This window comes from Echiichthys vipera (assembly GCF_963691815.1).
Source record: "Echiichthys vipera genome assembly, chromosome: 20".
Lineage (NCBI taxonomy): Eukaryota > Metazoa > Chordata > Actinopteri > Perciformes > Trachinidae > Echiichthys > Echiichthys vipera.
In genome coordinates this window covers 4,651,208-4,678,130 of record NC_139845.1, presented here as the reverse complement: position 1 = coordinate 4,678,130, position 26,923 = coordinate 4,651,208, and the positions used below count along the sequence as shown (strand labels likewise).

The 26,923-nt window shown below is 43.8% G+C and overlaps 2 protein-coding genes across 2 annotated transcripts in view; one reads left to right on the top strand and one right to left on the bottom strand.

Moving 5' to 3' along the window:
* The first annotated feature begins 1,032 nt into the window (after nucleotides 1-1,032).
* Nucleotides 1,033-13,805, top strand: usp44 (ubiquitin specific peptidase 44). The gene is made up of 6 exons (XM_083935386.1): nucleotides 1,033-1,075; nucleotides 4,223-5,938; nucleotides 7,423-7,621; nucleotides 10,502-10,610; nucleotides 10,725-10,975; nucleotides 12,267-13,805. Exons 2-6 carry the CDS (start codon nucleotides 4,388-4,390, stop codon nucleotides 12,389-12,391), a joined length of 2,235 nt encoding a protein of 744 aa, XP_083791512.1. The 5' UTR covers nucleotides 1,033-1,075; nucleotides 4,223-4,387; the 3' UTR covers nucleotides 12,392-13,805.
* A 2,274-nt stretch (nucleotides 13,806-16,079) lies between these two features.
* metap2a (methionyl aminopeptidase 2a) overlaps nucleotides 16,080-26,923 on the bottom strand; it is a 14,576-nt gene continuing 3,732 nt past the window's right edge. The window contains exons 2-11 of the mRNA XM_083935645.1: nucleotides 23,556-23,651; nucleotides 23,391-23,453; nucleotides 23,175-23,277; nucleotides 21,408-21,569; nucleotides 20,614-20,795; nucleotides 19,443-19,537; nucleotides 19,256-19,352; nucleotides 18,126-18,229; nucleotides 17,904-18,019; nucleotides 16,080-17,112 (exon numbers count right to left, since the gene is read on the bottom strand). Coding sequence (XP_083791771.1) covers nucleotides 16,860-17,112; nucleotides 17,904-18,019; nucleotides 18,126-18,229; nucleotides 19,256-19,352; nucleotides 19,443-19,537; nucleotides 20,614-20,795; nucleotides 21,408-21,569; nucleotides 23,175-23,277; nucleotides 23,391-23,453; nucleotides 23,556-23,651 — 1,271 coding nt within the window. The 3' untranslated portion in view covers nucleotides 16,080-16,859. The remainder of the gene's footprint in view (nucleotides 17,113-17,903; nucleotides 18,020-18,125; nucleotides 18,230-19,255; nucleotides 19,353-19,442; nucleotides 19,538-20,613; nucleotides 20,796-21,407; nucleotides 21,570-23,174; nucleotides 23,278-23,390; nucleotides 23,454-23,555; nucleotides 23,652-26,923) is intronic.

Genomic DNA, 26,923 nt, shown 5'->3' with positions numbered 1-26,923 from the left:
AGTTTTGTGTATTATTTTATTATTTTTTAAAATAAAAAGGTATATTGAAATAAATAAATTATAAAAAGGGAATTAAAATAAATAAATGAAAATATAAATAGGGCAAGTAATGACAGACAAGTTCATTGAATGTAATTTGAATAAAATTCAATAGATGATAAACATTTTTTGTTGGATTCAACAAATGACAGAGATTTTAATTCAATTAAATTGAATGCGAATGGAGGTTTTTTTGGACATTTTGACTTTATGTTTATGAACTTTACTTGGTAATATAAAGATATTAATTATGTTCCATGTTTATTATTGTGAGAGAATAATAATAATAATATCCTCAAAGCAATTTCAGTCAAAAGCAACTGGACTTGGTTATTTGTGTATGTAGACGTTTCACCTCTCATCCAAGAGGCTTCATCAGTTCATGTACGCATCTGACCAGGCTGGGACTGGACCAGGACCAGGACCAGGACCAGGCTGGGACTGGACCAGGACCAGGCTGGGACTGGTCCTAGCCTGGTCCTGGTCCTGGTCCTGGTCCAGTCCCAGCCTGGTCCAGTCCCAGCCTGGTCCTGGTCCTGGTCCTGGTCCAGTCCCAGCCTGGTCCTAGCCTGGTCCTGGTCCTGGTCCTGGTCCTGGTCCTGGTCCTGGTCCAGTCCCAGCCTGGTCAGATGCGTACATGAACTGATGAAGCCTCTTGGATGAGAGGTGAAACGTCTTCCTACACAAATAACCAAGTCCAGTTGCTTTGGACTGAAATTGCTTTGAGGAGAACGACGACCTGGACACATGAGAACATTCACAGGCCCAATAATAATAATAATAATAATAAAAATAATAAAATAATAAAATAATAATTTCCAAAATGTTGCAAATCTTTCCAAAGTGTGATACAAAAGGGACACTTATATAAAAAAGGATGATACTTTATAAAAAAAATCATCATCAACAACAACAACAACAACAACAACAAAACGTCACGAATCGAAGGACGCGCTCGAGCCGACACCACGCGAAGACGACTGACAAGATGGCGATCATTTTAAGAGAGGAGCTGCTGCCGTGAAGGAGAGGCTCGGTATGCTCTTTTCTTTCCACTTAACAGTCATTCATTCATAATTAACGTGTAACAGTGTGGCCGATGGTGCGTGTATTGTTGTTTTAACACATCCAGCAGGTTTGTTTTGAGGCCGGGGCCGCCGCCGGGAGCCGAACACACGAACTTGTACACGGCTTATATCGCGGTTAGCTTCGGCAGGCTAATGCTACCTAGCGCGCTAGGCTAACGTTAGCATGGCAGCTACACTAATCTCTTTAATAAACACAGGAACAACGGCGCGTCCGACACACATGGCGCTTGTTTGTGTGTTCTCGTGTTTTAAGCCACTGTCAGACACTTATTCTGTAAGGTTAGTAACGTGATTTAAATTGTCTTCGTGTGTGTGTTTCAGTATTTTGTATTAATTACACGCTAGTGGGGACTAGCTCACCGTAGCCGCAGATGTAACGTGACTTAAAAGAAGTTTCAAAGGCTCCAGTCACTCGTCTCGTTTCGCTGTTGTGCGCCACAGTTTGCTGACACTTTAGACCCGCCGATGGTGCTTTTTGTGACTTATTTAACCCGCTTTAATGTGAGGACGTGAGGTGTTTAGCCTCTCTCTCACACACACACACACACACACACATGCAGTCACAAGGACAAACCAGGCAAAGCGCGCTCACTTAAGCTGATAAAAAAAAACTTCTGTGACATAAGACACTCCGGAGCAACTCTCCCAAGAGTCTTCACACTGTTTGCTTCATTACACAAGTCATTACCTATATACCATGGTGATGACTTAATACCTAAAGCCTCGTGGTGATGACTGTATCTCACAATGTGGACATACTCTGCTGTATATGGACACTGAGGTTAGTGATTACAGTGACAGATGAGTGCCACGTTATTCTGCACCTTTACTGCTTCACCACGGTGCCATGTTCTGTGATTTAACCATCCGCAGCACGCTTGCCAACATTGGGTTGTGAAAAAATGTGGGATTTGTCATTTCTTGCCTTGTATTTCCAACCATTTCTTTGATATTTAATACATTTCTTTTGTCACAGTATCTGGCAACCCTGTAAGTAATGCAGTGAGTAATGCTTGAACATACAAGCCTCAGTTTGCCATGCATTCTCTCCAACCAGCGTAAGTCTACCCCACAAATCAGCTCTAATTGAAAAGAACGTTATGGAGGGTAATGAGAAGCAATGGGCTTTACGCACAACTCCACTAATTCCTGAACTTAAAGCAACTTCTTTTATTTCCTGTCTTGCGTTATTGGACAAACTGATTAATCCAGGTGTGACTGACTTACAACGATGGTTAGACATCTGGATTAAACCCTTCGGCATCCCCCCCACTGTTCTGCAATGCTGGCTTTATGTTTCGCAGTGCAGGCATGTTTAATCAGATTATTTTTTCCGCAGCTCTGAACGCAAACATCAACATTGCACATCTTACGAAAGGCATGGTGGGCACCACAGCGGCTGGCTTTAACCCGGGAAAACGTCTCAGCACAACGTGTGTTTAACTTGGAAGCACATTTTCTTTTTTCTGTAATTTATCTTTTCTTTTTCGGTTTGTGTCACTTCAATCATCTCTGTCCTGTGTTGTCCGAACGCTGAACCGGACTGCACTACTTCTTCTGCTGCATTACTTACAGGGTTGCCAGATACTGTGACAAACATCCCTCACAAGCTTACTTGTTTCTTTCACTGTAAAATCGGGAGATTAGCGTGAGAAATGACTGACTGGGAGCAACGCGGGAGATAAGGTTAAAAATCAGGAGGCTCCCACGTGAAGGAAGAGTTGGCTACAGTACCGTGTACTGATTAGTGCACTTTATCATCACGTTAAATGAGGTATATTAGTGTGTCATAAACCATGTTAAAGTTCTAGTGTTTTCAAGGATTTCCAGCACCCGTAAGTATCTTGAATCTTAAAAAGCAGGTTAGTTATCAACTCAACGAGGTCTGTCTTGGATTCCTGATGGCCAGGAGACTTTATTTATAACACACGCGGCTGCATACACTCATGACCGCACAATCTGATGAACATTAGCTGAATAAATACGCCCACTCACAGAAAATAACTGGTAAACAAACTCCTCCGTGGACCTAAACGCTTTAAGTCAAGCTTGTTTTTCAGTGTTTAATGGACTAAATTGACAAAACAGCACAAATGAACACACGTCTGTCTCTTTTCATCACTTTCCCTCTCTTTTACCTAATCTATTTCCTAGCTGTCCATTTTCTATCCTTGGTCTCCACTTTCATTCCCCCAGCAAAGGTTTTCCTGTACCCAGACAAAGGCTTCACCACTTTGCAAGCTCAGTCCCCCCTTTGTCGGATAATCTTACTTCTTTGACCTCAGTGGGGGGGTTGATAAGGCTCGGCCCACTCAAGGATCCCCACTTTCTCAGCTGAGGTTCACCAACCCCCAGGGAGGTGAAAAGAAGCCAGGAGAGGTTGAGTGGAGACTGTTTGTTGGGTTTTGGGTTGAGTTTATTTGTCTCCAAACCAAAGTACAACCCACTGTTCACTCTCCTACAATCAGAAGCTTAAAAAAAGAAACAATGACTGGGATTTAATCTGCAGCTTCTGTACCGCTTATTAGCTACCCATCACGTTAAAAACTGTTGATGGCAGAAAGTACGTTCATATCCCTGAAGTGAAGTCAGCCTGGCTACTGTCACTGTACCTAATTAATTAATTTACTCACCTCACTGTTACTCAGTGGATGTGTCTGGCAACACTCAGGCTACATCCAGACTACTATGTTCTCGTTTAAAAACGCATATCTTACTTCGGTGTTTACAAGCTTTTTGGTTGCATTTTAATGTGGAAATGAAGTCTTATCAGTAAGGTAGCCTTTTGTGATTTCATCCTCCTTGTGTCTGTGATCGATAATGCTCCCTGTGTCAATAATATGTCACAATCTATATTTTCCACCGCCGTTACCGCCTTATACGCGCGTTACCTGCAGTAACAGCTCCACTTTGTCATTTAAGTAATTGATTAGATGGTCAAACAATATGAAGACAAGTTTACAATAACATAATTATGTACAACGCAGAGCTCTGACCTCTATTCTGATGCACAAGTCAATTCAAATGTTCCTGACTCACTTTCTTATTCCATTTATTCATCTTGACTGACCACATCTGTTCTCTGTCCCCTCTAGAAGCCACCATGCCCTGGAAGGGTCCCTTTTCTCAGTTCACCATGGTCACCATGGTGATATGAAGCCAGTGTGAAACATTGACACACACACAGAGAGACTCACACACAGACGGTCAGTTATCGACTGACACAGCCAGCCAGCCAGCTCGGCAGGCGGGCGTGTGTAATGGACAGGTGTAAGCATGTGGGGCGGCTTCGGCTGGCCCCAGACCACTCCATCCTCAACCCCCAGAAGTGGCACTGCGTGGACTGCAACACCAGCGAGTCAATATGGGCCTGCCTGGGCTGTGCTCATGTGGCGTGCGGGCGCTACATCGAGGAACATGCTCTGCAGCACTTCCAGCAGCAACACCACCCGTTGGCTATGGAGGTTAATGAACTTTACGTTTTTTGTTACTTGTGTGACGACTATGTCCTGAATGATAACGCCACCGGAGACCTGAAGCTGCTTCGTAGTACGCTTAGCGCCATCCAGAGCCAGCGCTATGAGTGTACAACCCGCAGCGGGCGCACCCTCCGCTCTGCTAGTGTTGCCCCGGATGCCCTCATGCCATGCGGTGCCCGCGAGCTGCAGCTGAGGGACGAGGACAGGATGTTTACTGCGCTCTGGCACCGCCGCAGGGCGCTAATGGGACGTGTCTTCCGCTTCTGGTTTGCACTGACTGATTGCGGGAAGAAGAGGGAGGAAGAAGAGAGGAAGCGGGAGGAGGAAGAGGAGCAGAAAAGGAAGGCTAGGGTGAGGAAGCGGGTTTTAAAGAGGCGGCTACAGGAGGAGCTGGAGAATGCCCCTGTTAGGAAGAGTCGCCGGTTACGTAAGAGGAGCCAGAGAGTAGCAATTGCTGCAGTTACGTTGCCATCCCGGAGGTCATGCACCAAGACAAAATCCCCTAAGCCCCCGTCTCTCACCCGCAGGCCAAGGACTCAGAGCCCTGTCACTGCTACCCCCAAGAAAGGTGCACGGACGAAAAAGGTCCAACCAACTCCCAAAACTCGGAGCCGTTCTTCTACCACCAAATCTAAGCCCAAAACACCCTCAGCGACCCCCCGTTCTGCCCAAACGCCTGTTCGCCGTAAACAGAATACCAAACAGGGTGGCTCACCCTTCAAACGGCGCCCCACAGTCACTCCTGGAGTAACGGGTCTGAGGAATCTAGGCAACACCTGTTATATGAACTCCATCCTGCAGGTTCTGAGCCACCTTCATGTCTTCAGGGAGTGCTTTCTGCGCCTGGATCTGACCCAGGCACTGGAGCTACTGGCATCTGCCGTCCACGGCCAACTCGCAGGGAAGGCGGTGTCCCAGTCCCCCCTGATCCAAAGGAGGGGATTCCAGGCCAGTTCAGGCTCTGGGGCAGGACTGAGCGGCGGGGCCTCACGGGCCCGCAGCATGGAGCTGATACAACCCAAAGAGCCCAGTTCAAAGCACATCTCTCTCTGCCACGAGCTGCACACCTTGTTCCAGGTTATGTGGTCTGGCAAGTGGGCGCTGGTATCGCCTTTCGCCATGCTCCACTCGGTGTGGCAGCTGATCCCGGCGTTCAGGGGCTACGCTCAGCAGGATGCTCAGGAGTTCCTGTGTGAGCTGCTGGACAAGGTGCAGCACGAGCTGGAGAGCACCGGGAAGCACACAACCACTGCAGGAGTCCCACAGAAACGACTCATCAAGCAGGTGCTCAGTGTGGTCAACACCATCTTTCACGGCCAGCTCCTCAGCCAGGTACAACACACACACACGCACGCACGCACGCACGCCGGCACGCACGCACGCACGCACGCACGCACGCACGCACGCACGCACGCACGCACACACACACACACTCCCACAAGCTATAACTGACATAACTGATGCCATGATGCCTGCGCACATGAACCCACTCAGCAGTCATTGTCAGAAAAACAGGTTTCTGTCGTTTCTTATGAAAAAACAGTGACGAAATACTATAAATGGTCTGATTTCTAGTTCTCCTTACTGACTTACTGCATTTCTCTGTTATTAATGATACTAAACTGAAACAAGACATTTGAAGAAGTCAGCGTGAGCTTTTGGAAGTTGTGTTGGGCATTATCAGCCTCTGCAACAGCCGTGGCCGGTCAAAGGTCAAGGTCACTGTAACCTCACGTCTGTCACGTTCTTGTGAACGCGATATCTCAGGGATTTTCTACAGATGTGGAACAGACGTCCACTTGGACTTGAGCATGAACTGATAAGATCTTGGAGGTCAAAGGTCAACTTAACTGTGACATAATGTTTCATAAGAAAGGGGAGACATTTGGTTGGAAACTGAACTGGTGACAATCTTGAAGCTGTGCTGATTTTTTTAGATCTGAATGTGTGTGTGAAGCATCCCTGTTTCGCCAAAAAATACACTTCAAAACTATTTGACTAAACTCTCCACTACATATTTTATATACAGGGTTCGTACACCTTTTCCCAAGGTCAAATTCAGGCACTTTTAAGGTCCATTTTCAAGCTTTTCCAGCACGCATCACAGTCAATTACCTGTGTGGCGGAGGCGTGCAGTCGCAGTGCAGTAATTCAAGTATAACGGTTTTAACGATTAATCGACAGATGAAGTAATTGTTAGTTGCAGCCGTGATCCTGAGTAGTACTGTTTTCTGGACATTATCATAGTGGAAATATTATTGATTTCTTTTAATGCACCTGTGCTCCTTGAGATACAAATAAAGTTGTTCTTTTTTATCTATTTACTGTAATAGTTTAACAAAACAGTCCTCAAAATCCCAAAGCACAAACATTTCCTCCTTTAAACAGGTTTAAGCAAACTTCCAGTGGTGACTTCTCAAATGTAAAGTGTAATATAACGCGAACATTTCCACCCAGTTTTCTCAGTTTTTCTGTCATTTCAATTGAAACCTGGTTAAGTTAAACAGTTTCAATTCAAGTAACGGATGGAGGAGAAATGTGGGGAGTGAGGAAGAAGAGATGAGTGTCCACTTGTGGAGGCTGAGCACACATCGTGACACCTGCTCCTGCTGAATAGGGGGCTGTGTTGGGTCGTCTTGGCCCCGTGGCTATCCACCACTGTTTTATATTTCTGATACAGTATAAAGAGACGGGGACACGTCACACAGGATAGCCAGGACAGTTGGAACAGTTAGGGTTAGAAGAATATTAGATTATGGGTTTAATTACCACTGCACCCGCTCACGTTGTTATATTTCCCTCCCTCTCATGTGTAGGTGACGTGCCTGGCGTGCGACCATCGCTCCAACACTGTGGAGCCTTTCTGGGATCTGTCTCTGGAGTTCCCTGAGCGGTATCACAGTAATAGCAGGGAGTCGGCTGCTCAGGCCTCGTGCCATCTGACGGAGATGCTGGCCAAGTTCACTGAGACCGAAGCACTGGAGGGAAACATCTACGCCTGTGAGCAGTGTAACTGTGAGTCTAAACAATGTCAACATACACACCCACTTTGATCTTTTAACTCGGAGACTTGACATCGATATTATAACACATTAACACTTGGCGTTAATGCTTGGCGTTAATGTGAAACTCAAATCCAGACTGTGGTTAAGTCTTTCTTTTCTGTCTCCTCCTTAATTGCAGTTGTCCAAACTTGTCCACGGACCTATTTTTCTTGTGAATACGGTGACATGGCAAATGATGCTGTGCTCATATTGGTTTTCTCACTGCGTATTGTTGCGGCCTTTATGATAAATTGGGTAGTTTCACAGTCAAAAGACAGAAAAGATAAATGAGAGGATGAAGGGATACAGGGCCACAAAGCTCCCAGGCAGATTGTGCCAAATCTAATTCCTAGTTCCCTCTTTTCTTTATGGGTTGGCTTTGATTTATCGGGTTTGTTGAGACAGAGAACAAAGGAATACAGATGTGCCTCATTGAAAGAAATCCATTTTGGTTATTTGATGGCGACTATTTACCCAAGAAGTAATAAGTAGTGACTTTGAGAACTAGTCCAAGTCATAAAAAGTAGCTTCAAGCCCTGTAAACTAGGAATGCAAAACCAAACTGTAAAAATCCCAACAGAACCGTAAATTACATCACTACACAAACTGTGGTCCGGTTTGCACATGTGAGCTGCAGTTTTTTGGTTCCACTGGGAAACAAAAGCTGTTCAGTTTCCTCTCACAGAAGCCGAGGCAGGAATACAGAGAGGGGATGTGGAAAAGAAAATGTAACGTTTGAGGATGCGTCATCATTTTCTAAGTCGGGTTTATTCAGTCGGAGTAATGCTTTTGATTTTTAAAGACTGATTTGATTTGTTGCTTTCATTCATTATCAATTCTCTGGATGGAAGAAAAAATGTTATTCTTCAAGCGACAACATTTAGAGAAAACATTGGAAATGATTTGTTTCTTCTCCCTAATGTCCAAAACAAACCAAACTGTGGCTTCATTGTACCGTTGCACCCCTGCTGTTGACGTGGTTTTAAGGCTGCAGCTATCAAATCTTTGTGTAATTGAGTATTCTGCCGATTATTCCATCAATTAATCAAGTAATTGGATTAAAAAAAATTATAATTTTGCGTAAAAATTTATTATAATTATATTGTGTGTGTTTGTTCAAGGCAATACACTCGCAATTTTACCATGAATAAGTGTAAAGTAGTGCATAAAATTCTACGTGACGCACGTGTGTTTACTCACACAGGTTTCAAAGACAAAAGGATTAATTTATAAAATGAATTAACAAGTCGCTCTCTTCCTGTTTTCCGTAACAACAAGCAACGAACAAAACGTGACTGTCACATTTCCACAAACAAAACTATAAAGACTGATCATAAAAACTAAACATGGAGACATTCACGAGGACAGCTAACGTTACTCATTCTCTTCCACCGTCCCTCCTTAAACCGGAACAGCGGCGCTCAGTGAAGTGGAGTTAATAACGGGCTGCTTTGGGCTCAGGCGCCGAATCATAGATGCCGTGCTGTAGAACAGTTCTAGTTAACACTTTGCACCTTTTTGGCTTCTTTTTTAAGTGTGAAATGATCCCAAACGTATTCTCCGCCTTTTCTAGATGTAGTTGTGTGCATTTGCAAAATCGATCTGTGTGGAACAATGATCCCTGCGCTGAAGGCGTGAGATAGAAATTAAACGGATCATCGAGGCAGAGATTTTGCCTCAATGCATTTTTATAATCGCGTAACTCGAGTAATTGTTTCAGCCCTACATGGTTTGCTTCCTATTAACCAAAATGCCTCTACCTAACTAGAATAACCAATGGTTAGAAGAGAGGATTGTGTTGGTGGACATTTGCTGTCGTAGAAAATATAAACACATTTGTCCTCAACTAGAGTTTAATGCTTTGCGAGTGATACTTTGAATGATTAGAGTAGAATTGAAGTTATGTTACATTTATTCTCGGGCTAAAAGTAGAGTCGGGATTTCTGGCACAACTTCAGCTGCTTCCAAGGTGCACGGAGAATGAAAGATGACCCTGGTGAAGGCTACGAGCCGAAACGTGTCGGTCTAATTATAAAGTTGCTCTGTTTACAAGTGCTGATGGAGTTTAGACCTTTTCAGGCTTTCCAGTGTAGCCAGTGGATATCTGGGCCAAGGCTTCCTCTTCAGTCACTGTTTACAGTCCGGTCAGCAACTTTAGATGCAAGAATGCCGTTAGATCTCATCTCATCTCATCTTCAGCCTCTTATCCGCGGTCGGGTCGCGGGGGCTGCAGCTCTAGCAGGTGACCCCAAACTTCCCTTTCCCGGGCCACAATAACCAGCTCTAACTGGGGGATCCTGAGGCGTTCCCAGGCCAGTGTGGAGATCTAATCTCTCCACCTGGTCCTGGGTCTTCCCCGAGGCCTCCTCCCAGCTGGACGTGCCTGGAACACCTCCCTAGGGAGGCGCCCAGGGTTCATCCTTACCAGATGATCCTGAACCACCTCAACTGGCTCCTTTCAACGCAAAGGAGCAGCGGCTCTACTCCGAGTTCCTCACGGATGGCTGAACTTCTCTCCCTCTCTCGGAGAGAAGAGAGTCCAGCCCCCCTCCTGAGGAAACACATTTCAGCGTTAGATGTGGATAAATAATAGCGAAAAAGCGAATAAATCGGCATCATACAATACTGTTTCCGTGATTGCACGACAGCCAACGTGTTCCGCCTGCACACGGACTGTTAACCTGCATCCAAAGCCTGCTCCTACGTGATTAGTAAATACTACTGTGACTACAAACAGAAACCAGACTGCTTCCGCGACCCCGAACTTGTCCTGTTGCTTCCATAGCTGTTGGTCACAGCCCGAGGCGACACGTGGACTAATGTTTATGTTTCTCTTTCCTCTTGTTTGCAGCTGCTCGACGACGGTCCTCTTCCAAACCAGTCCTCCTGACTGAAGCACAAAAACAGCTGATGGTCCACAAACTGCCTCAGGTCCTGCGGCTTCACCTCAAACGCTTCAGGTATGCTCACGGCGGAACAGTCGGGTCTCTGTAAATTATAGTGCGTGTGTGGTCTAGACCTACTCTACATGGAAGGTTTCCTGACTGGCTTTCTGTCACGCGATTGGTCCTCAGGTGGTCTGGGCGCAACCACCGGGAGAAGATCGGAGTCCACGTCCGCTTCGATCAGCTCCTCGACATGGAGCCCTACTGCTGCCGAGAGCCCGCACCCAAAGATGTGACCTGCTCCAGTCCCAGCAGCCCCACCTCGGCAGGCTCCCCGCGCCCCAAGCACTTCCTTTACGACCTTTCCGCTGTGGTGATGCATCATGGGAAGGGCTTTGGCTCTGGCCACTACACTTCCTACTGCTACAACACAGAAGGAGGTGAGTACAGAACTCAGCAGGATTGACCTGTACTCTTTTGTAGTGTTGTCACGATACCAAAATTATGACTTCGGTTCGATACCTGTCTGAAACTATCTTGCTACTGGAACGATACCGCGGCAGAAAACTGAAACCTCATTAAAAGTAATGTAATAACATATTAAATAAAATAACGTGGAACTTTTTAAAATATTTCTTTTAATTAATTAAAAGATTTTAACTTAAAAAAAGGTATTATATAAGTTATAATTTAAGTTATAAGTTATTATAGAGTTAATATAAATTTGCATTTCATGTTGATAAAGTTCCAACCCTGCAAACTACAGTCAGGTCTGTGCTCTAATCAGACCATTTCTACTATAAATTATAAATTATTGACAATAATATACACGCTATGATTATATTTTCCGTACTGATTGACTTAAAATAGATCATTTATTAGTGGTGTTGAAGCTGGGTCTGTCCGACGTTCCTGCCTGTTAAAGGGAAGGTTTTTGTCGCCACTGTGTGCTCAACCGGGGGATTTCTGGGTCAATGTAAATCACAAATAAGTCATAGACTGTGGTCATTACCTACTCTTTAAGGTGTCCTGAGATAACTTTTGTTATGATTTGGCACTTTAAATTGAATTGAATTGATCAGCATACTTGTGAGCACCAGTGCATGTTATAGTAAAGCTAATGTTAGCAGTGTGACCTGTATGCATACAGAGATATGTGTGAACAACATCGGGCTGTTAAACATTAGCTTTACCCCTGACTGCCTTGTGCAACTCTGATGGAAGTTCACTAAATAAACACTCGCTTGACTTAATGTTACACCCGGGGGATATTTAGGTTATCTATCTCTAACATGCAGCTCTTTGAACTCTTTGAACAAGTCCGCGTGTCTGTCAGCTCCATGGTTCACCAAGTTGGTCGTGTTTGCTCCCTTGGTCTGTATCGATTTAAAGCGTCGTTTACAAACGGGCTTTGCGGTGTCCGCGGGCTACGTTTTCGCTCCGTGCGTTTGTTTATAAAAAACGGTCGGCAGAAGCACTCGTCCGTCTCGCTCTGTGTCCGTCTGTCACTGTGAAACCACGCCCGGCAGGTAGTGATAAAGCAGAGAGGAGCTGCACACAAACGTGCTGCCCCGCTGACGCACAAAGTACCGATACTATTAAAACGAGAAATAGTGTTGTTTTTAACGGCCGTGTACCGCGGTACCTTTCTTGTATCGGTTTGCGGTGCAACACTACTCTTCAGCAGCATAATTTATATTAAAGGACGTGTCCGTGTTTTCTCTCCTGCAGGCTTCTGGGTTCACTGTAATGACTCTAAGCTGAATGTGTGTTCAGTGGAGGAGGTCTGCCGCGCTCAGGCGTACATCCTCTTCTACACACAGCGAGTAACTCAGGACAAAGACCGGCCGCTATAAGACCACAATCCTCCACGTCCTCCTCCGCTGCCGCCCGACCACTGAGCGAGAAGATATCAAGACAGCCCCGCCTGTCGCTCTTTCTCTCTTCCCTCTCTTTCTTTGGGCATTTTTGTATCCTGGGAGGATGGGTCTATTTTTCTAAATATGGAAAAACAAAAAGAGAGGAAGGACTCCTTTTTTTTTTTGTTGAAAAAAAACAACCTGGTTCTGCTTTATGAACTTCTTGTATATGGTGTTTATATGTAGGTATTTTTAAAAAACGGTGATGTTTGTGAGTTTATGTACAGCTGTATTTTATAAAGAGTATCAGCCAAGATGTGTCTCAGTAGCAGCCAACAGACTCAAGTGTCCTCTACAGGTCGTACAGGTGTATTCACGTGTCCGCCTACCTGCGTTTGGGTGGCTTGTTGATTGTAAATGCTGTGTTTTGTTTGAATCAACTGAAATGTTTCTCAGTCACTTTAGCTAGTCGTCACAGAACTGGATGTAGGGTTGTAAAACGTCACTAGAAGTGGTCTCGCTTTGTACTGGACAGGTTAAACGTCCACAAAGACGGCTGTGTTTCCTCCCAGAAATGAGCACATTTCTACAGAATAGGCTGTCGGCATTGTTTTTACTCTGTTTATAGTTCCAGATCTGTACACAAGCAGGGCAGGAAGTTTATTTCTCACTCTGAAGTACTCCTGGGTCTGTCGGGAGAAATTGGCAGACCTCAAGCCAAAGCCTTGGGGGAAGTGTATGGAAAAACCTCTCAGCATTTCCAAAACGGTTCGACATTTGCTGGGCTTTTCATTTTCCTCTCCCCTCTTTCACTGCAGGGGGGAAAGTTTCCAAAGGGATGCTTTTTGGCTAAATGCTGCCACCTCCCTGCTCCAGAATGTAATCGTCTTCAGAGTGCGAACCATCCCCGAACCGTACTAGAAAAAGTGCCCTTTTTATTGAGAATATATTTTTATAGTTCATATCAATTCAGCAAAGTGGATTCTGCACAGCCGCAGTCCCAGCAAGACCAGCATTTAGATGATGAATGTATTTTTTATACAATCTTTCTCAGAGTTTTTTTAGAAAAGAGGCCATTGACTGTTTTTAAGAAAACTTTGCAGATTGTGAACACCACCAGCAGCAGTTCTGACTCTGTACTGCGTGTACGTGCTGTATTTTTATTTACCATCTGTTCAGTATAATATCCAACAGGAATTCTGCAGTATATATATATATATATATATAAATATATATATACAGATGGTGATATTTATCTCCATACTGGAGAAAATTGTACAAAAAAAGGTATTCTCCACCATGCTCCCTCATCAGAGGGGCATTCAAAGCACACTTCATGTTGTTTTTTTCTTCATTGTCAGACGTTATGACACTTTGTGACACATTCTTGGTTACTACTCCATGGATGTGTGTAAATGTATGGAAGTTATACTATGCAAATTGTTACCTCAATTTTTTCTAGAGAAAATTACCTCAATAAATGAGAATATTTTTTCATTTTTCTACAAAAGATGCCGGTGTTTTGCTTGTTTTTTTGTACAGGAAGCTGGTCAAGTCAACTTTATTTAGGTTTAATTATATTATTCATATACTGCTGGGTAGTTTCATCCACAATGATACATCATTTATTAATGTTATGTATATTTTGCATTCATAATGCAAATAACTAGAGCAATCAAATGACTGTAAAGTGAAAGTGCCACTGGACAACAACATAAATAAACCTTTTTAAAGGTTCACACAATAGCATGACCTTTAAGACACACCAACATATAACCCTGCTCCTGGAGGGCCACTGTCCTGCATGTTTTAGGTTTCTCTCTGCTCCAACACATCTGGATCTAATGCTCTGCTCGTTATCAAGCAGCTGAAGCTCGTCACAGGTTTGAAAATAGTTACTGAAGTGTGTTAGAGCAGGGAGAAACCTAAAACATGCATTACCATTAAAAAATTACTTTACACAAGTGCCACAGGGCAACATTATAAATAAACCTTTTTTTAAAAGGTTCACATAATAGCATGACCTTTAAGACACACTAACATATGATCTACAGGGTTCCTACACCTTTTCCAAAGTCAAATTCAAGCACTTTTCAAGAAATACCAAGTTCATTTTCAAGCTTTTCCTGCACCTTACAGCCTTTGTAATTATGTATTTCTACAAATACATACCCATACATATTGAAAATAAGTTATCATCAAAAGACATGGTATTATGCTACAGACAACTACAATTGTTTTGTAATATAAGAAGAAATTAAATTCCTATTATCCAGCTATTTGTTGTGACAGAAATGTGGATACAACTTAAAGCATTTTCAAGCACTTATCCAAAATGTAAGCACTTTTCAAACCTTGAAAACATTAAAGTTCAAGCATTTTCAAGGAGTTCACGCACCTGTACGAACCCTGAATCTAATGTTACCTTATCGGGGAGATGTCCTATCCACGCCGGGATACTCGTGCAGAAACGCGGGTCCGGCTCTCCTCCCTCTCCGGTGGTGGTGGTGATGGTAGTATTAGCATTAGCTTTAGCATTAGCATGTTTCGGCTTTTGCTAAAACAACTAGCGCTTAATTTCTAGTTGTTTTTTTGTTTTGTTTTTTAAACGAAACCTGCTTATTTTAGGTAGTATTTCTCTTTCTTTGTCGCTTTTTTCAATTTTCGCGAATTTGTTAGTGCTGTCTGTACTCCGTTTCTCGTTAGCTCGCTTGCTAATGTTAGCTAGCAACGTCGATTCTTCAACTCAAGGCCAAGGCTGTTGCCTAGCAACTGAGTTCCGTTGAAAAGGACGTTAACATCTTTTCCAAACCGTCCATTAATCATCTTATAACTTAAATAACAAATGTAACATAGAGGTATGGGTCAATAAACTATATTATTTGTATATTTAAAACTAAATGAAAAGAAAAAAATATATATTTAAGAAACTCGTTTGCGTTTTTCCCTTAAAAAAAAGTAAAATAATTCGCTTTTTTGATGGTTTATACACTAAAAAATAAGGAAAATAAGCAAAATCCAAGTCTGATAAAGCAATATTGAATATAAGTGTTAGTTGCAGCCTAAATCTGAGCAGCTGAACTTACCATAAAGTGAAACTATAGGCTTTAGAAATTATACGTTTGATTAACAGGAGGCTGCATTGGCACAAAAGTAAGTGCCTTTAATGTTATTATTCAACGGCCCACGGTGCATTTCCTGCTCTTCCTTTGCCTCTTTAGCATGCCACCACTTACAAAAGCTTTTGTTTACCATATGTTACACTGTTGAGCTGTTTTATTTTTAAATTTAGATGAAATTATCTCTTTTAACCTGTTACAGACATCAATATTTTGCAGTTGCATCTCAATAGATTTACAGATTAACATGCATCATTGTAATCTTTTAAGTGGGCACTTGTTAGTTTAAAAGTACTGACCTAATTTGTAATATGTGGACACTAATTACCTACCATTATGTCGAATGTTTAGTTGTGTTGTGTAGTTATTTTTAAGAGAAAATGGATGTTCTGTGCAACATGGGGGTTTTCTGGTCTAGAAACACTGATTATCTTACAGTTTGACTGGTTGAAAACTACACATTTACTATTTTTTGACTCATTTTTCTTTACACGCTTATTGATTATTCTGTTGTCGCTGTGAAATGAGATGTCTGGGATTCGAAACATCAGAAGAGGACAGGCCCACAATGAGCAAAATCATTTTAATCAACTTTTTTTTTCTTACAAAAACATCGTCAGGGAGTTCAAAATGAAGCCTCTTTAATTAGGGAACATATAGTGGCAGCAACCGTTTCAAAGATACTTTACAGATATCGAAGAAAACGATGCCTAGAGGGCCAGAGTGCAGAGTTCCCTCCCGCTGCGACAGAAGCCAAACACACAGCTGCAGACGCACGCTGTTCGATTTGTTACGACACCCTATCTTTAAATGTTAGGAGTTGCCTGTCTGCAGAGATTTCTGGCCATGCGTCGGCCTAAACACTTCTCAAACCCATCAGCAGCATTTGTGCTTAATTTAACTTGAGCACTAAAGTACTGGAGGCTCAGAGTGAAGCCGTAGAAAACTTTGAAAATGAAAGGGAGGTAAACCAACGCGCACCGTCTCTCTGAATACTGGGGGGTGCTATAGACTCGGCGGCAGCTTAAATAAAGGTTTGACAGTTCCCCCGACAGAGACGTGTTGGCGTCTTTAACAATATTTTTGAGCTGTGGGTCATGATAGAAAACTCAGAAAGCCAGTCCTTCTTCATTGCAAGCTGTGAGTGGTGCATTGTGGGTAGAACACAGTAGCATTTGGCGTCAATCAAAGCTGCTCTGAGACGACGGCGTCCTGTTTTAGAAGCTCTTTTCTGTTGTTTCTCTGAAGACGGAGTTGCTAACGGGGGTCTGGAGGTGCCGTGTGGTGGAGGTGGGGGTGTAGGTGAGGGTGGGGGAGGGAGTGGTGTTGTTGGGAGGCTGGGGGTATCAGTAGTCGTCTCCCCGACTCACCACCTCCTTGCAGGTGGGCCTGAGCAGGATGGTGTGCTCGAACTGAGCGGTGTAGCAGCCCTTGGTGTCGCACAGGGGAGGGTAGGGGTCCACGATGCCCAGGTCGCACAGGTTCTTCAGGGCCATCAGGTACTTGCTCTCGCCTAGACGGTCCAGCCAGCGGCGGCAGAACGCCAACGTGCCGAAGTTCTCGTTGATGACGTTCAGCAGGTGTTTCGCTCTGGGCAGCCTGGAGAGGAAAGAGGGGCGTAACCATCAGTTGTTTTAGCAGCAGGTACACGTGTTGTGCAACGATTTGCAATATGTCGATAATCTCATCTCATCTTCAGCCTCTTATCCGGGGTCGGGTCGCAGGGGGCAGCAGCTTTAGCAGGGGACCCCAAACTTCCCTTTCCCGGGCCACATTAACCAGCTCTAACTGGGGGATCCTGAGGCATTCCCAGGCCAGTGTGGAGATATAACCTTCCACCTGGTCCTGGGTCTTCCCCGAGGCCTCCTCCCAGCTGGACGTGCCTGGAACACCTCCCTAGGGAGGCGCCCAGGGTTCATCCTTACCAGATGATCCTGAACCACCTCAACTGGCTCCTTTCAACGCAAAGGAGCAGCGGCTCTACTCCGAGTTCCTCACGGATGCTGAACTTCTCACCCTCTCTCTAAGGGAGACTCCAGCCACGGATAATCAAAAACAATACTGATATCGATGCTTCTTTTGCTCCCTCAATACATCATAAAAATTACACAATGATGAAAACAAATTTTAAGAGTCTCAATTTAAATAAAAGGAACATTTATGAACTTAAAAAAGGCGTCACCAGCAACACGGAGCTGCCAGTGGACGCCTGTCTATAAATAATGCAGGGAAAAAACTATTGGCGAACGCAGCAGCCCGCATCGGCCTTTATGATACGCCTAAAAAAACGCAAATATCGTCCGGATTAGTCTATCACTAATACTAACATAAAATAAAAGGTGCAGGTTTTTTGTGGAGGAACGGCACCATGAAGGCAGACAAACTCTCACCTGATGGGGACGTGGCCCACGTCAAAGTTTTTCATGTAATGAGAGCACTCCATGTCGTCGTGGACCATTCCTTTACCCGTGCTGCCAAATGTCTCGATGGCGTAAACTTCTCCCTCCTGCAGGATGAAACAAACAATCAACACGGGATGACTGATGAATCTGAAAGAGCCTCCGAAGTTATTTAAAATGCATAATAATAAAAATGCAAAAATGATCACCCACCTCCATTCTTGTTGCCTCTCCTCCTTTAACGATGGGCACAGTCTTTCCAGCGTGTATTCTGTACTGACCGATTGAATGTCCGTTCAGGTTTCGGATCGGCTTCACTGGAACAGACAAAACAAGGTTCATGAATTAACAACTAACAAGGTATTTTGTTACTACATGTATGAACTGACATCAGGGGGTAAAACCATTGTTACTATATCTAAATTCTAGGACTGAGCCTCTTTTCCACTGGACAAAACAGCCACTGACGTCTGGCTTTGGTCTTTAGTGAGAAAGGGTACGATCAGCATTCATTCCCGGGACAAATGACGGTGACAGGCAGTCGTCACAGCTATTTAGCGGCTCCAGCTCCAATCAGCAGTTATGGAAACATGACACTCGGGTGGACACGCTAATTTGTGCTCCTTTACCGACACAACGCCATGACACGCGTTGACTCGTCATCTATGCGACAACGTCTGTGTGCCCCCCCCCTGCGCCAGCGCCCAGAAATCGCTCCAAATAAGTCGACACAGAGTTTCGAAAAAGGGACTGAATAACTATCGCAAGTCTTATTTTTTGGGGGGCCTTTTTATGGCTTTATTAAAATGTAAAACTGAAGATTGACAGGAAAGGGGGGAGAGAGAGAGAGAGGATAATAAGCAGCAAAGGGCTGCAGGTCGAAGTCGAACCCTGGCTGCTGCAGCGAGGACTTAAAGCCTCTGTATATGTGGCGCCCGCTCTAACACTGAGCCTCGGCGTCCCCAACTATCACAGGTCTAACGTCTATTTTAGGGTTTAAGGTCGTCCAGGGTTTAAAAGAAGAACTGCAAAAGGATTTAGAAACTACTATTCAGGTCTGACAGATAAATCTTCTCTCACGCGGATCCCCTCACCTCAATTTTTCCTGAGTAATTTTCTGCAGTTAAACTTTCAGCCCCAATTTAAGCTTCAACTTTACATATTTGAACCAGAACCATCAGTATTTAGGTCAAGTAGCTCGTGAAGAATACAGTGGACCAAATGTCGCAGTCTGCAGTGTCAGATAAATACTTAATCAACGTTTAGGTAGATCCATCAGACTCGGTATCTGCAGGTTCTCGATATTAAAATCGGGACATGAGTGTGTAGTTAGAAGAATTCACCTTGGTATGTTTTGCCGTCAAGCTCGACCTCGTAGGACTCCATCACTTCTTGAATCGCCTCTCCGACATCACACAGACGCACATCGATGCCGGCGTTCTGCAACAAACAAAAAACAGAAAAATCATAAGCGTCAGGGAGTGTAGAGACAAAACACATCAGCGTGAGGTCTGTTTGTGCTCGTCATACTTTGATTCCGGTGTTGGTGGCGTCCCTCACGGCCTCCAGCAGCTTGTCGTACTTTGGATTAAATGTGACAGTGAAGGCACAGTCAATGATTCGCCCTGCAAACAGACACCAGACAGAGAAGCAGAGCATCTTTGAGCTGATTTTTGTTGTTTTTTTAGAGGTTATGTTGACACTGGCTTGCCTGTTGTCAAACATCCAGCAGCAAAAATATCAGAGAAGCGGATGGAAAACATGGTTTTGGCCTCATTTGTAAACAGCACATTTTCTCGAGACATGAGATCAACATTAACAGAACATTTGACCTTTCATGTAAAGTAAAAAGAATAAACAGACTAAAGATGAGCACCTCACAGTAAGGATGGATGTGCGTACTGTTTTCCCAGATCAAGTAATCGCATCTAGCTCTATGTCCGCACTGAACCCGTTAAATATGCACTAAATGAGAGGAACGAGATGTAAAATGTGCCCTTTGTATTAAGGGTTTCTACACCTTTTCCAAAGTCAAATCCAAGCATTTTAATGTGCATTCTGAAGCCTTTCCAGCACCTTACTGCTGTGGTAAATTACATATTTATATGCAGTACATACGTTATATACATTATACGAACTCTTACATTTCTTCATCACATTCATTTAGGTGTTATTTGGCTATAAACACCCACACTTATATTTGGTGACAATCATTCTGCTACAGAGAGAAGACAAATTGGCAACCTATCAGCTAAATTTGAAGCACCTTATTTAAAACCCAAGCACTTTGCATTGTAAAAAACAAATCGAGTTCCCTCTTTAACCTCTCAGGTTTCTTCCTAACGTGAGGAGTCCATTCCTCACGCCCATCCCTACCTCGAAACACCAGAACTATCCCTTTAAGTAGCATAACAAGTAGGAAGTAAAGCAGTGCAGACTCAAATCAATCTGCACTTACAAAGATGGAACTCTAATTACCGGCTCAAACCGTTGTGATTAATTACCTCCCTGTCAAGTTTCTAAAGTCTGACGGTGGATTTTCATTTTGTACAGTACTGAATAGCAACCATTAGCTGCCTAAAGTCTATAGTGGCAGCTACTCTGTCTACCCATTATAGATCTACAGAGTGGTCCTTGAATAAATCGCTTTTCCAACATCAGCACAAAGCGCAGTCGAAGCAGCACTTAATTCCCGTGGTACCGTTAATGTGCGTGCCGAAGTCGATCTTGCAGACGTCGTCGTACTGCAGAACGGTGGTGTCTCCGGCGTTGGGAGTGTAGTGGGCAGCGCAATGGTTCAGGGAGCAGCCGGTGGGGAAGGCCAGGCCGGCGTTCAACCGGTCCTCCTTTATCAGCTTACGAGAACAGTCCTCCAGCCGCTCACTGCGGGAAGGATGGGGAATAAACAAATGAAATACTGTAGTATGCAACAGAGCGCTTACTTCTGTCTGGGGCACAATCATACTCAGATCAAGTAGCTCGGGTAATAAGGAGGAGTGTCAGATAAATATTTAATCAACATTTAGGACGATTCATCAGACTCGGTATCTGCAGATTCTCGATATTAAAAAGAGATCGGGACATGAGTGTGTAGTTAGAAGAATTTACCTTGGTATGTTTTGTCATCAAGCTCGACCTCACAGGACTCTACTTTTTCTAGCCTATGTTTGTTTACATTTGGTAAAGTAGCACCAATAAAAGTATACCGAATTAGCGATTAGCAGTTCCTGTTTACAGTGTACCCATGGGTGTACACACAACCATCCCTGGATTACACTGATACTGAAGAAAACTCAAAAATGTGCGTTTCCCATGCAAGTTTTGCAGTTATAAAGGAGCGTCCTTTTTCTAGAATTACATTCATCTTCACCCCTGTAACTCTCCTGTACCCCGAGGAGCCTCACAGTCTGAAAACCTCTGGTCAAGCCCCCAAAGTAACAACGATAACAACAAAAACACAGATGATGTATGTCGCGGTGATAAATGCAGCCTCACCAGATTTCAATCATGGTCATGCCGGGCTTCATGAAGCCGCGGACGTGCTGGCGGACCTGTCTGTGGGCCTCGGCCGCCTGTCTGAAGTCGCTCCACACCTCCTCATTGGCTTTGTCATGAACACGCTTCTCCTCGCTGGTCGTACGCCACGCTGCACTGCGACTGGGAGAAAAAACCAGAACAACAAAAAGGCATTTTTGTTTTGGGCCTCGAGGCGAGAATACCGTTTCATCAGAGGTGGAGCGATTGCGGTCAGTCAGAGGTGTAGGTAGACATGTTAAGTGTGCAGGCAGCAACTGGTTTTACAACATAACACTCCACTATCAACAGAGCAGTCAATGACCTCATCTGCACTGGAACAGGGTGGGTCTGTAGACAGCTGCAACATCACCACCACCACCGTATTTCAATAACGTGCCAACTTAAATATCTGAACACAATTTTGGGAAGTAGTTTTTGCCTATATAAACAATAACTGACATGTTTATCTAAAATTCTGAATATTATTGACTTTCCAAGAACTGCATTTGTAATTGATTCCTCTGATTTTGTGATTATGTAGCACATTTTGAGTCAAAAGTGCTTTACAGTAAGAGAATAAGAGGCAAAGAGAGATAACAGAGAGAAACAAGCAGAATTGTGTACAAGAATTGTGCTACCTACAAAATACGATGCGTAAAATCAATCGAGACGCATTTTAAAGGAGATCTATTATACTTTACATTATTTTCTGTCACATATATAAAATGTTACATCTTCAAATGTTCATATTAAATGTGGCCGGAGCTTAAAATGAAAAGGTAAACATCCGTAACATAATTTCTCCATTTGCAAAAACTGTTTTGTGATAAAGGCTCGTTACTGCAGAGTTTACATTAAATATACCGCTACATGTAGCTACATGCTAACGACAGGGAGACCTGGGATCTTGGTTGCTGATGTTTTAAATTCTCCCCAATTTCGGATCACGTCGAAAGTTACACTGTTACAGTCATTTCCCGGCTGCATTGACGGACAGCAGAAATACGCCTGACTCACAAATGCTGACCAAAAAGAACAGACTGGGCTTTTTTCCAGGCCTCAAAGAGACTGGCTTCAGACAGAGAGTGAATACAGATGCAGCAGCCATAGAGACGTTTTTTTTCCGTGTATGAACTATTAACGGAGGAATCCAGTAGAGTGGCTAACAGCCGGACGTGGCTAACACTGATTAGCTCGGGGCAGCACGGTGAAGGCATTCAAACGTCTTTTTTAACCACTAATACTGCTGAAAATAACAGCAAACCTCTGCAGCAGCGTGAGAAGAGTCCCTACACAGAAAACAAAGCACCAATGGGCTCCTTCCTTTGGGATTGACTTTGGTAATCCACTGCAATGGACCTTACTATGAGAGGAGCTGATACAGGGGCCAGTAGGCAAGTCTTTCAAAACACTCTCGGTTCGCTATCTACGTTGCTGGTGCTTCTGTGTTCTCTCATGCTGCTGCAGAGGTTTGCTGTTATTTTGAGCAGTATTAGTGGTTAAAAAAGACGTTTTAATGCCTTCACCGTACTGCCCCGAGCTAATCAGTGTTAGCCACGCCCGGCTGTTAGCGACTCTCCTGGATTTCTCCGTTAATAGCTGCTACATGAAAAAAACTGTCTCGATGGCTTATTTGACGTATGTAAGTGCCGAAAGAGACCATGGGATGCTTAAGCATAGAAATTACACTTTAAGTTCCAACAGTCCAAATACCAACAGAGGTGTAGGTGTGTGTGCTCTTCTTACCCGTCCTGTAGGGTGGGGTATTCACACTCCTGTCCGATGGGGAATACTCCACTTGGGAATAACTCACAGATGGGCACAGATGGAGGATCAGTCTGAGATTTAGCTGGATAAAAAGGAAAACACACTCCATCAAACGGACTCTGGGTTTGAAGAGTTTTTAAAAGGATTATATTCACAGCATGAAATAGAGCTTTACTACATATGTGGTTCACTTACGTCCTTTCTTCTTCTTTTTCTTCTTCTTTTTTTTCCCTGCTGAGTTTTCTCCGTCATCTCCATCTGTGTCAGTGAAGATAATGTTTCACATGAGGCTCACGTGACGTGTCAACAGTGTTCCAGCGAGAAAATCCCCTCGTGTTATATCAGGCGTTAGATAATCACCTTCCTCGCCGTCCTCCTCTTTCTCTTTGTCTTCTATCGCCTGTTTCTCCAGCATTTTGGTCACGTCGACCACTCCATCAGCCTCCGCCTCAGCGCCTGCGGCAGCAACAAGATCATCAACAACGAGCACACGCAAACAGTCCGATGAACAATCGACTAGCAGCAGTCAAAAAGCCGCTGTGTCAGCGTAAGCGGCAGAAAGATGAGGGTGATGTGGGGAAACAAAAGAGATATAAACATTCAATCTTATATTGGCATCATCCTGAAGAGAAGACCGAGTTTTTTATGTTATTTTCACTGCAGCTAAGAACGAATGAAGAATGAAAACTAGGAAAAAAATGCATTTAATAAAGCAGATTTCACTGCACACACACACAAACACACACGCACACTGTGACCCTGTGTGACTTGTTTTTACAGGGCACTAATGCAGGAATCAAACACCATAGATAACGCAGCTTAAACAGCCTTTACTGTTACGAAACCGTGACATTATGTAACCGCAGTTATGGAAAAACAGGTTAATCCGGACTTCCTTAACCAACACTGAGTACCAAATTAAATTCTATTGCTACACTATGCGAGAGTCGTTCAGGGCTCCTACAACTTTTCAAGCATTTCCAGGTGCATTTTCATGCTTTTCCAGCACCTTGCAGCCGTAGTAAACTACATGTTTATATACAGTTCAATACTCAGTGTTCTGTATAGGGCGACTGGGGCTCAGAGGAAGAGCGGGTCGTCCTCCATTTGAGAGATAGGCGGTTCTATCCCCACCTCCCCTGGTCCACGTGTTGAAGTGTCCTTGGGCAAGACACTGAACCCCGAATTACTCCACGTGCTGCACATGGGTGTGTAAATGTGGTGTGAATGGTTAGATTAGATGGTCTGTAGATGCCCACTGCCATCAGTGTGAATGTCTGTGTGAACGGGTGAATGTGACTGTGAAAGCGCCTTGAGTAGTCCGAAGACTAGAAAAGCGCTATAGAAGTACAAGTCCAAGTCCATACTGATTTGTGCACTTGTTCATCACATTAAATTCGATCTTATTGTCCTTTAAACTACCAACATGATGTTTTCTGAAGACGACAAATCAAAGGAAAAAGAACTCCGCAGAAATATAATCAACTATTTTTATAATCTGTTACTCAACAAAATATTTTTTTTACATGCAACAACATCAGAAAATGTTGTTTTCAGTCTCTCAAATATGGAGATTTTCTTCTCTCTGTGTTATATATCGTAAATGCAATCCTATATAACTTGGCATTTAAAGCACTTTATTTTTAATCCGAGCACTTTTCAAACCTTGAAATCACCACACTCAACACATTCAAGGGTTTTCAGGGATCTCCAGCACCCGTACGAACCCCGCCCATTCCTGTCATTTTGAACTAAGGTAAGGTGTTGCTCAGCAGCACCTTAAATTAAGTGCAAACGCAGGTTTTTTCAGATTGCGACACTGACAAAGAAACTGAATTTATTGTGGAATTTAATGTGGATTTGTCACATCATGTTGTTTCATCGAGCAGTTCCGCTTCATTTCAGTTCGTTAAACATTAGGAAGTTTATTTTTCCCAATGTCAAAAGTTGTGGACGCTAAAAATAGAGGTGCTTGATTCTTTCTTCCGTCTGTTTTTCCGTTTCTGTTGAAAACTGATCTGATACTTAAAGGTGGAGATATAAAAACACTGCAGTGTGTTGATTGGTGCAGATGTCCCTCTGCACTTTCTCAGCACATCGCTCTCCGCGACTTCCAACGCGTGTCTGAGCAAAGCAGGAGGGAAATGTAAAAACTATAAACACGCTACTTTACACGGTTGACGCTAGGGGATCGGTGTTTGAAGTCATTTCAATATTCGAAAACTCGCATTACCTGACGAACGAGTACTCGAGTACTCTTCTGTTTTTTTTACTTGCACAGCTCACAGCAACGTCACGGTTCTGTCACTTCCTGACGTCATGGAAATCCTATATTTATCGTATTTTCCCCCAAATTTTTATTGGCCTTTGCAGACAAGAACACAGAAACAGGTACAGGATGGCACCGTCATTACCCTATAGTACTTATAAACACACACAGAGACAGAAACATCCCAACTGCTCAGAGACTTAAACTGGAACACCAGGCCAGATACATACAGTGGGTACGGAAAGTATTCAGACCCCCTTAAATTTTTTACTCTTTGTTAAATTGCAGCCATGTGCTAAAATCATTTAAGTTCATTTTTTTTCCTTTTAATGTACACACAGCAGCCCCATATTGACAGAAAAACACAGAATTGTAGACATTTTTACAGATTTATTAAAAAAGAAAAACTGAAATATCACATGGACATAAGTATTCAGACCCTTTGCTGTGACACTTGTATATTTACCTCAGGTACTGTCCATTTCTTCTGATCATCCATGAGATGGTTCTACACCTTCATTGGAGTCCAGCTGTGTTTAATTCTAATGATTGGACTTGATTAAGGAAGCCACACACCTGTCTATATAAGACCTTACAGCTCACAGTGCATGTCAGAGCAGATGAGAATCATGAGGTCGAAGGAACTGCCTGAAGAGCTCAGAGACAGAATTGTGGCAAGGCACAGATCTGGCCATGGATACAAAAAAATTTCTGCTGCACTTAAAGTTCCCAAGAGCACAGTGGCCTCCATAATCCTTAAATGGAAGACGTATGGGATGACAAGAACTCTTCCAAGAGCTGGCCGTCCAACCAAACTGAGCAATCGGGGGAGAAGAGCCTTGGTGAGAGAGGTAAAGAAGAACCCAAAGATCACAGTGGCTGAACTCCAGAGATGCAGTGAGGAGATGGGAGGAAAGTTCAAGAAAGTCAACCATCACTGCAGCCCTCCACCAGTCAGGGCTTTATGGCAGAGTGGCCCGACGGAAGCCTCTCCTCAGAGTAAGACACATGAAAGCCCGCACTAGAATTTGCCAAAAAAACACATGAAGGACTCCCAGACTATGATAAATAAGATTCTCTGGTCTGATGAGACAAAGATAGAACTTTTTGGCCTTAATTCTAAGCGGTATGTGTGGAGAAAACCAGGCACCGCTCATCACCTGCCCAACACCATCCCCTACAGTCAAGTGTGGTGGTGGGAGCATCATGCTGTGGGGGTGTTTTGCAGCTGCAGGGACAGGACGAACCTGGGTTGCAAGTTGAAGGAAAGATGAATGCGGCAAGTACAGAGATATCCTGGACGAAAACCTTTTCCAGAGTGCTATGGACCTCAGACTGGGCCGACGGTTCACCTTTCCAACAAGACAATGACCCTAAGCACACAGCTAAAATGACGAAGGAGTGGCTTCGGAACAACTCTGTGACTGTTCTTGAATGGCCCAGCCAGAGCCCTGACTTG

Coding starts and splice junctions, on each gene's coding strand:
- usp44 (XM_083935386.1), top strand. CDS start 4,388: ATGGACAGGTGTAAGCATGTGGGGCGGCTTCGGCTGGCCCCAGACCAC. Junction 7,622..10,501: donor CGCCTGTGAGCAGTGTAACT/GTGAGTCTAAAC, acceptor TCTTGTTTGCAG/CTGCTCGACGACGGTCCTCT. Junction 10,611..10,724: donor CTTCACCTCAAACGCTTCAG/GTATGCTCACGG, acceptor ATTGGTCCTCAG/GTGGTCTGGGCGCAACCACC.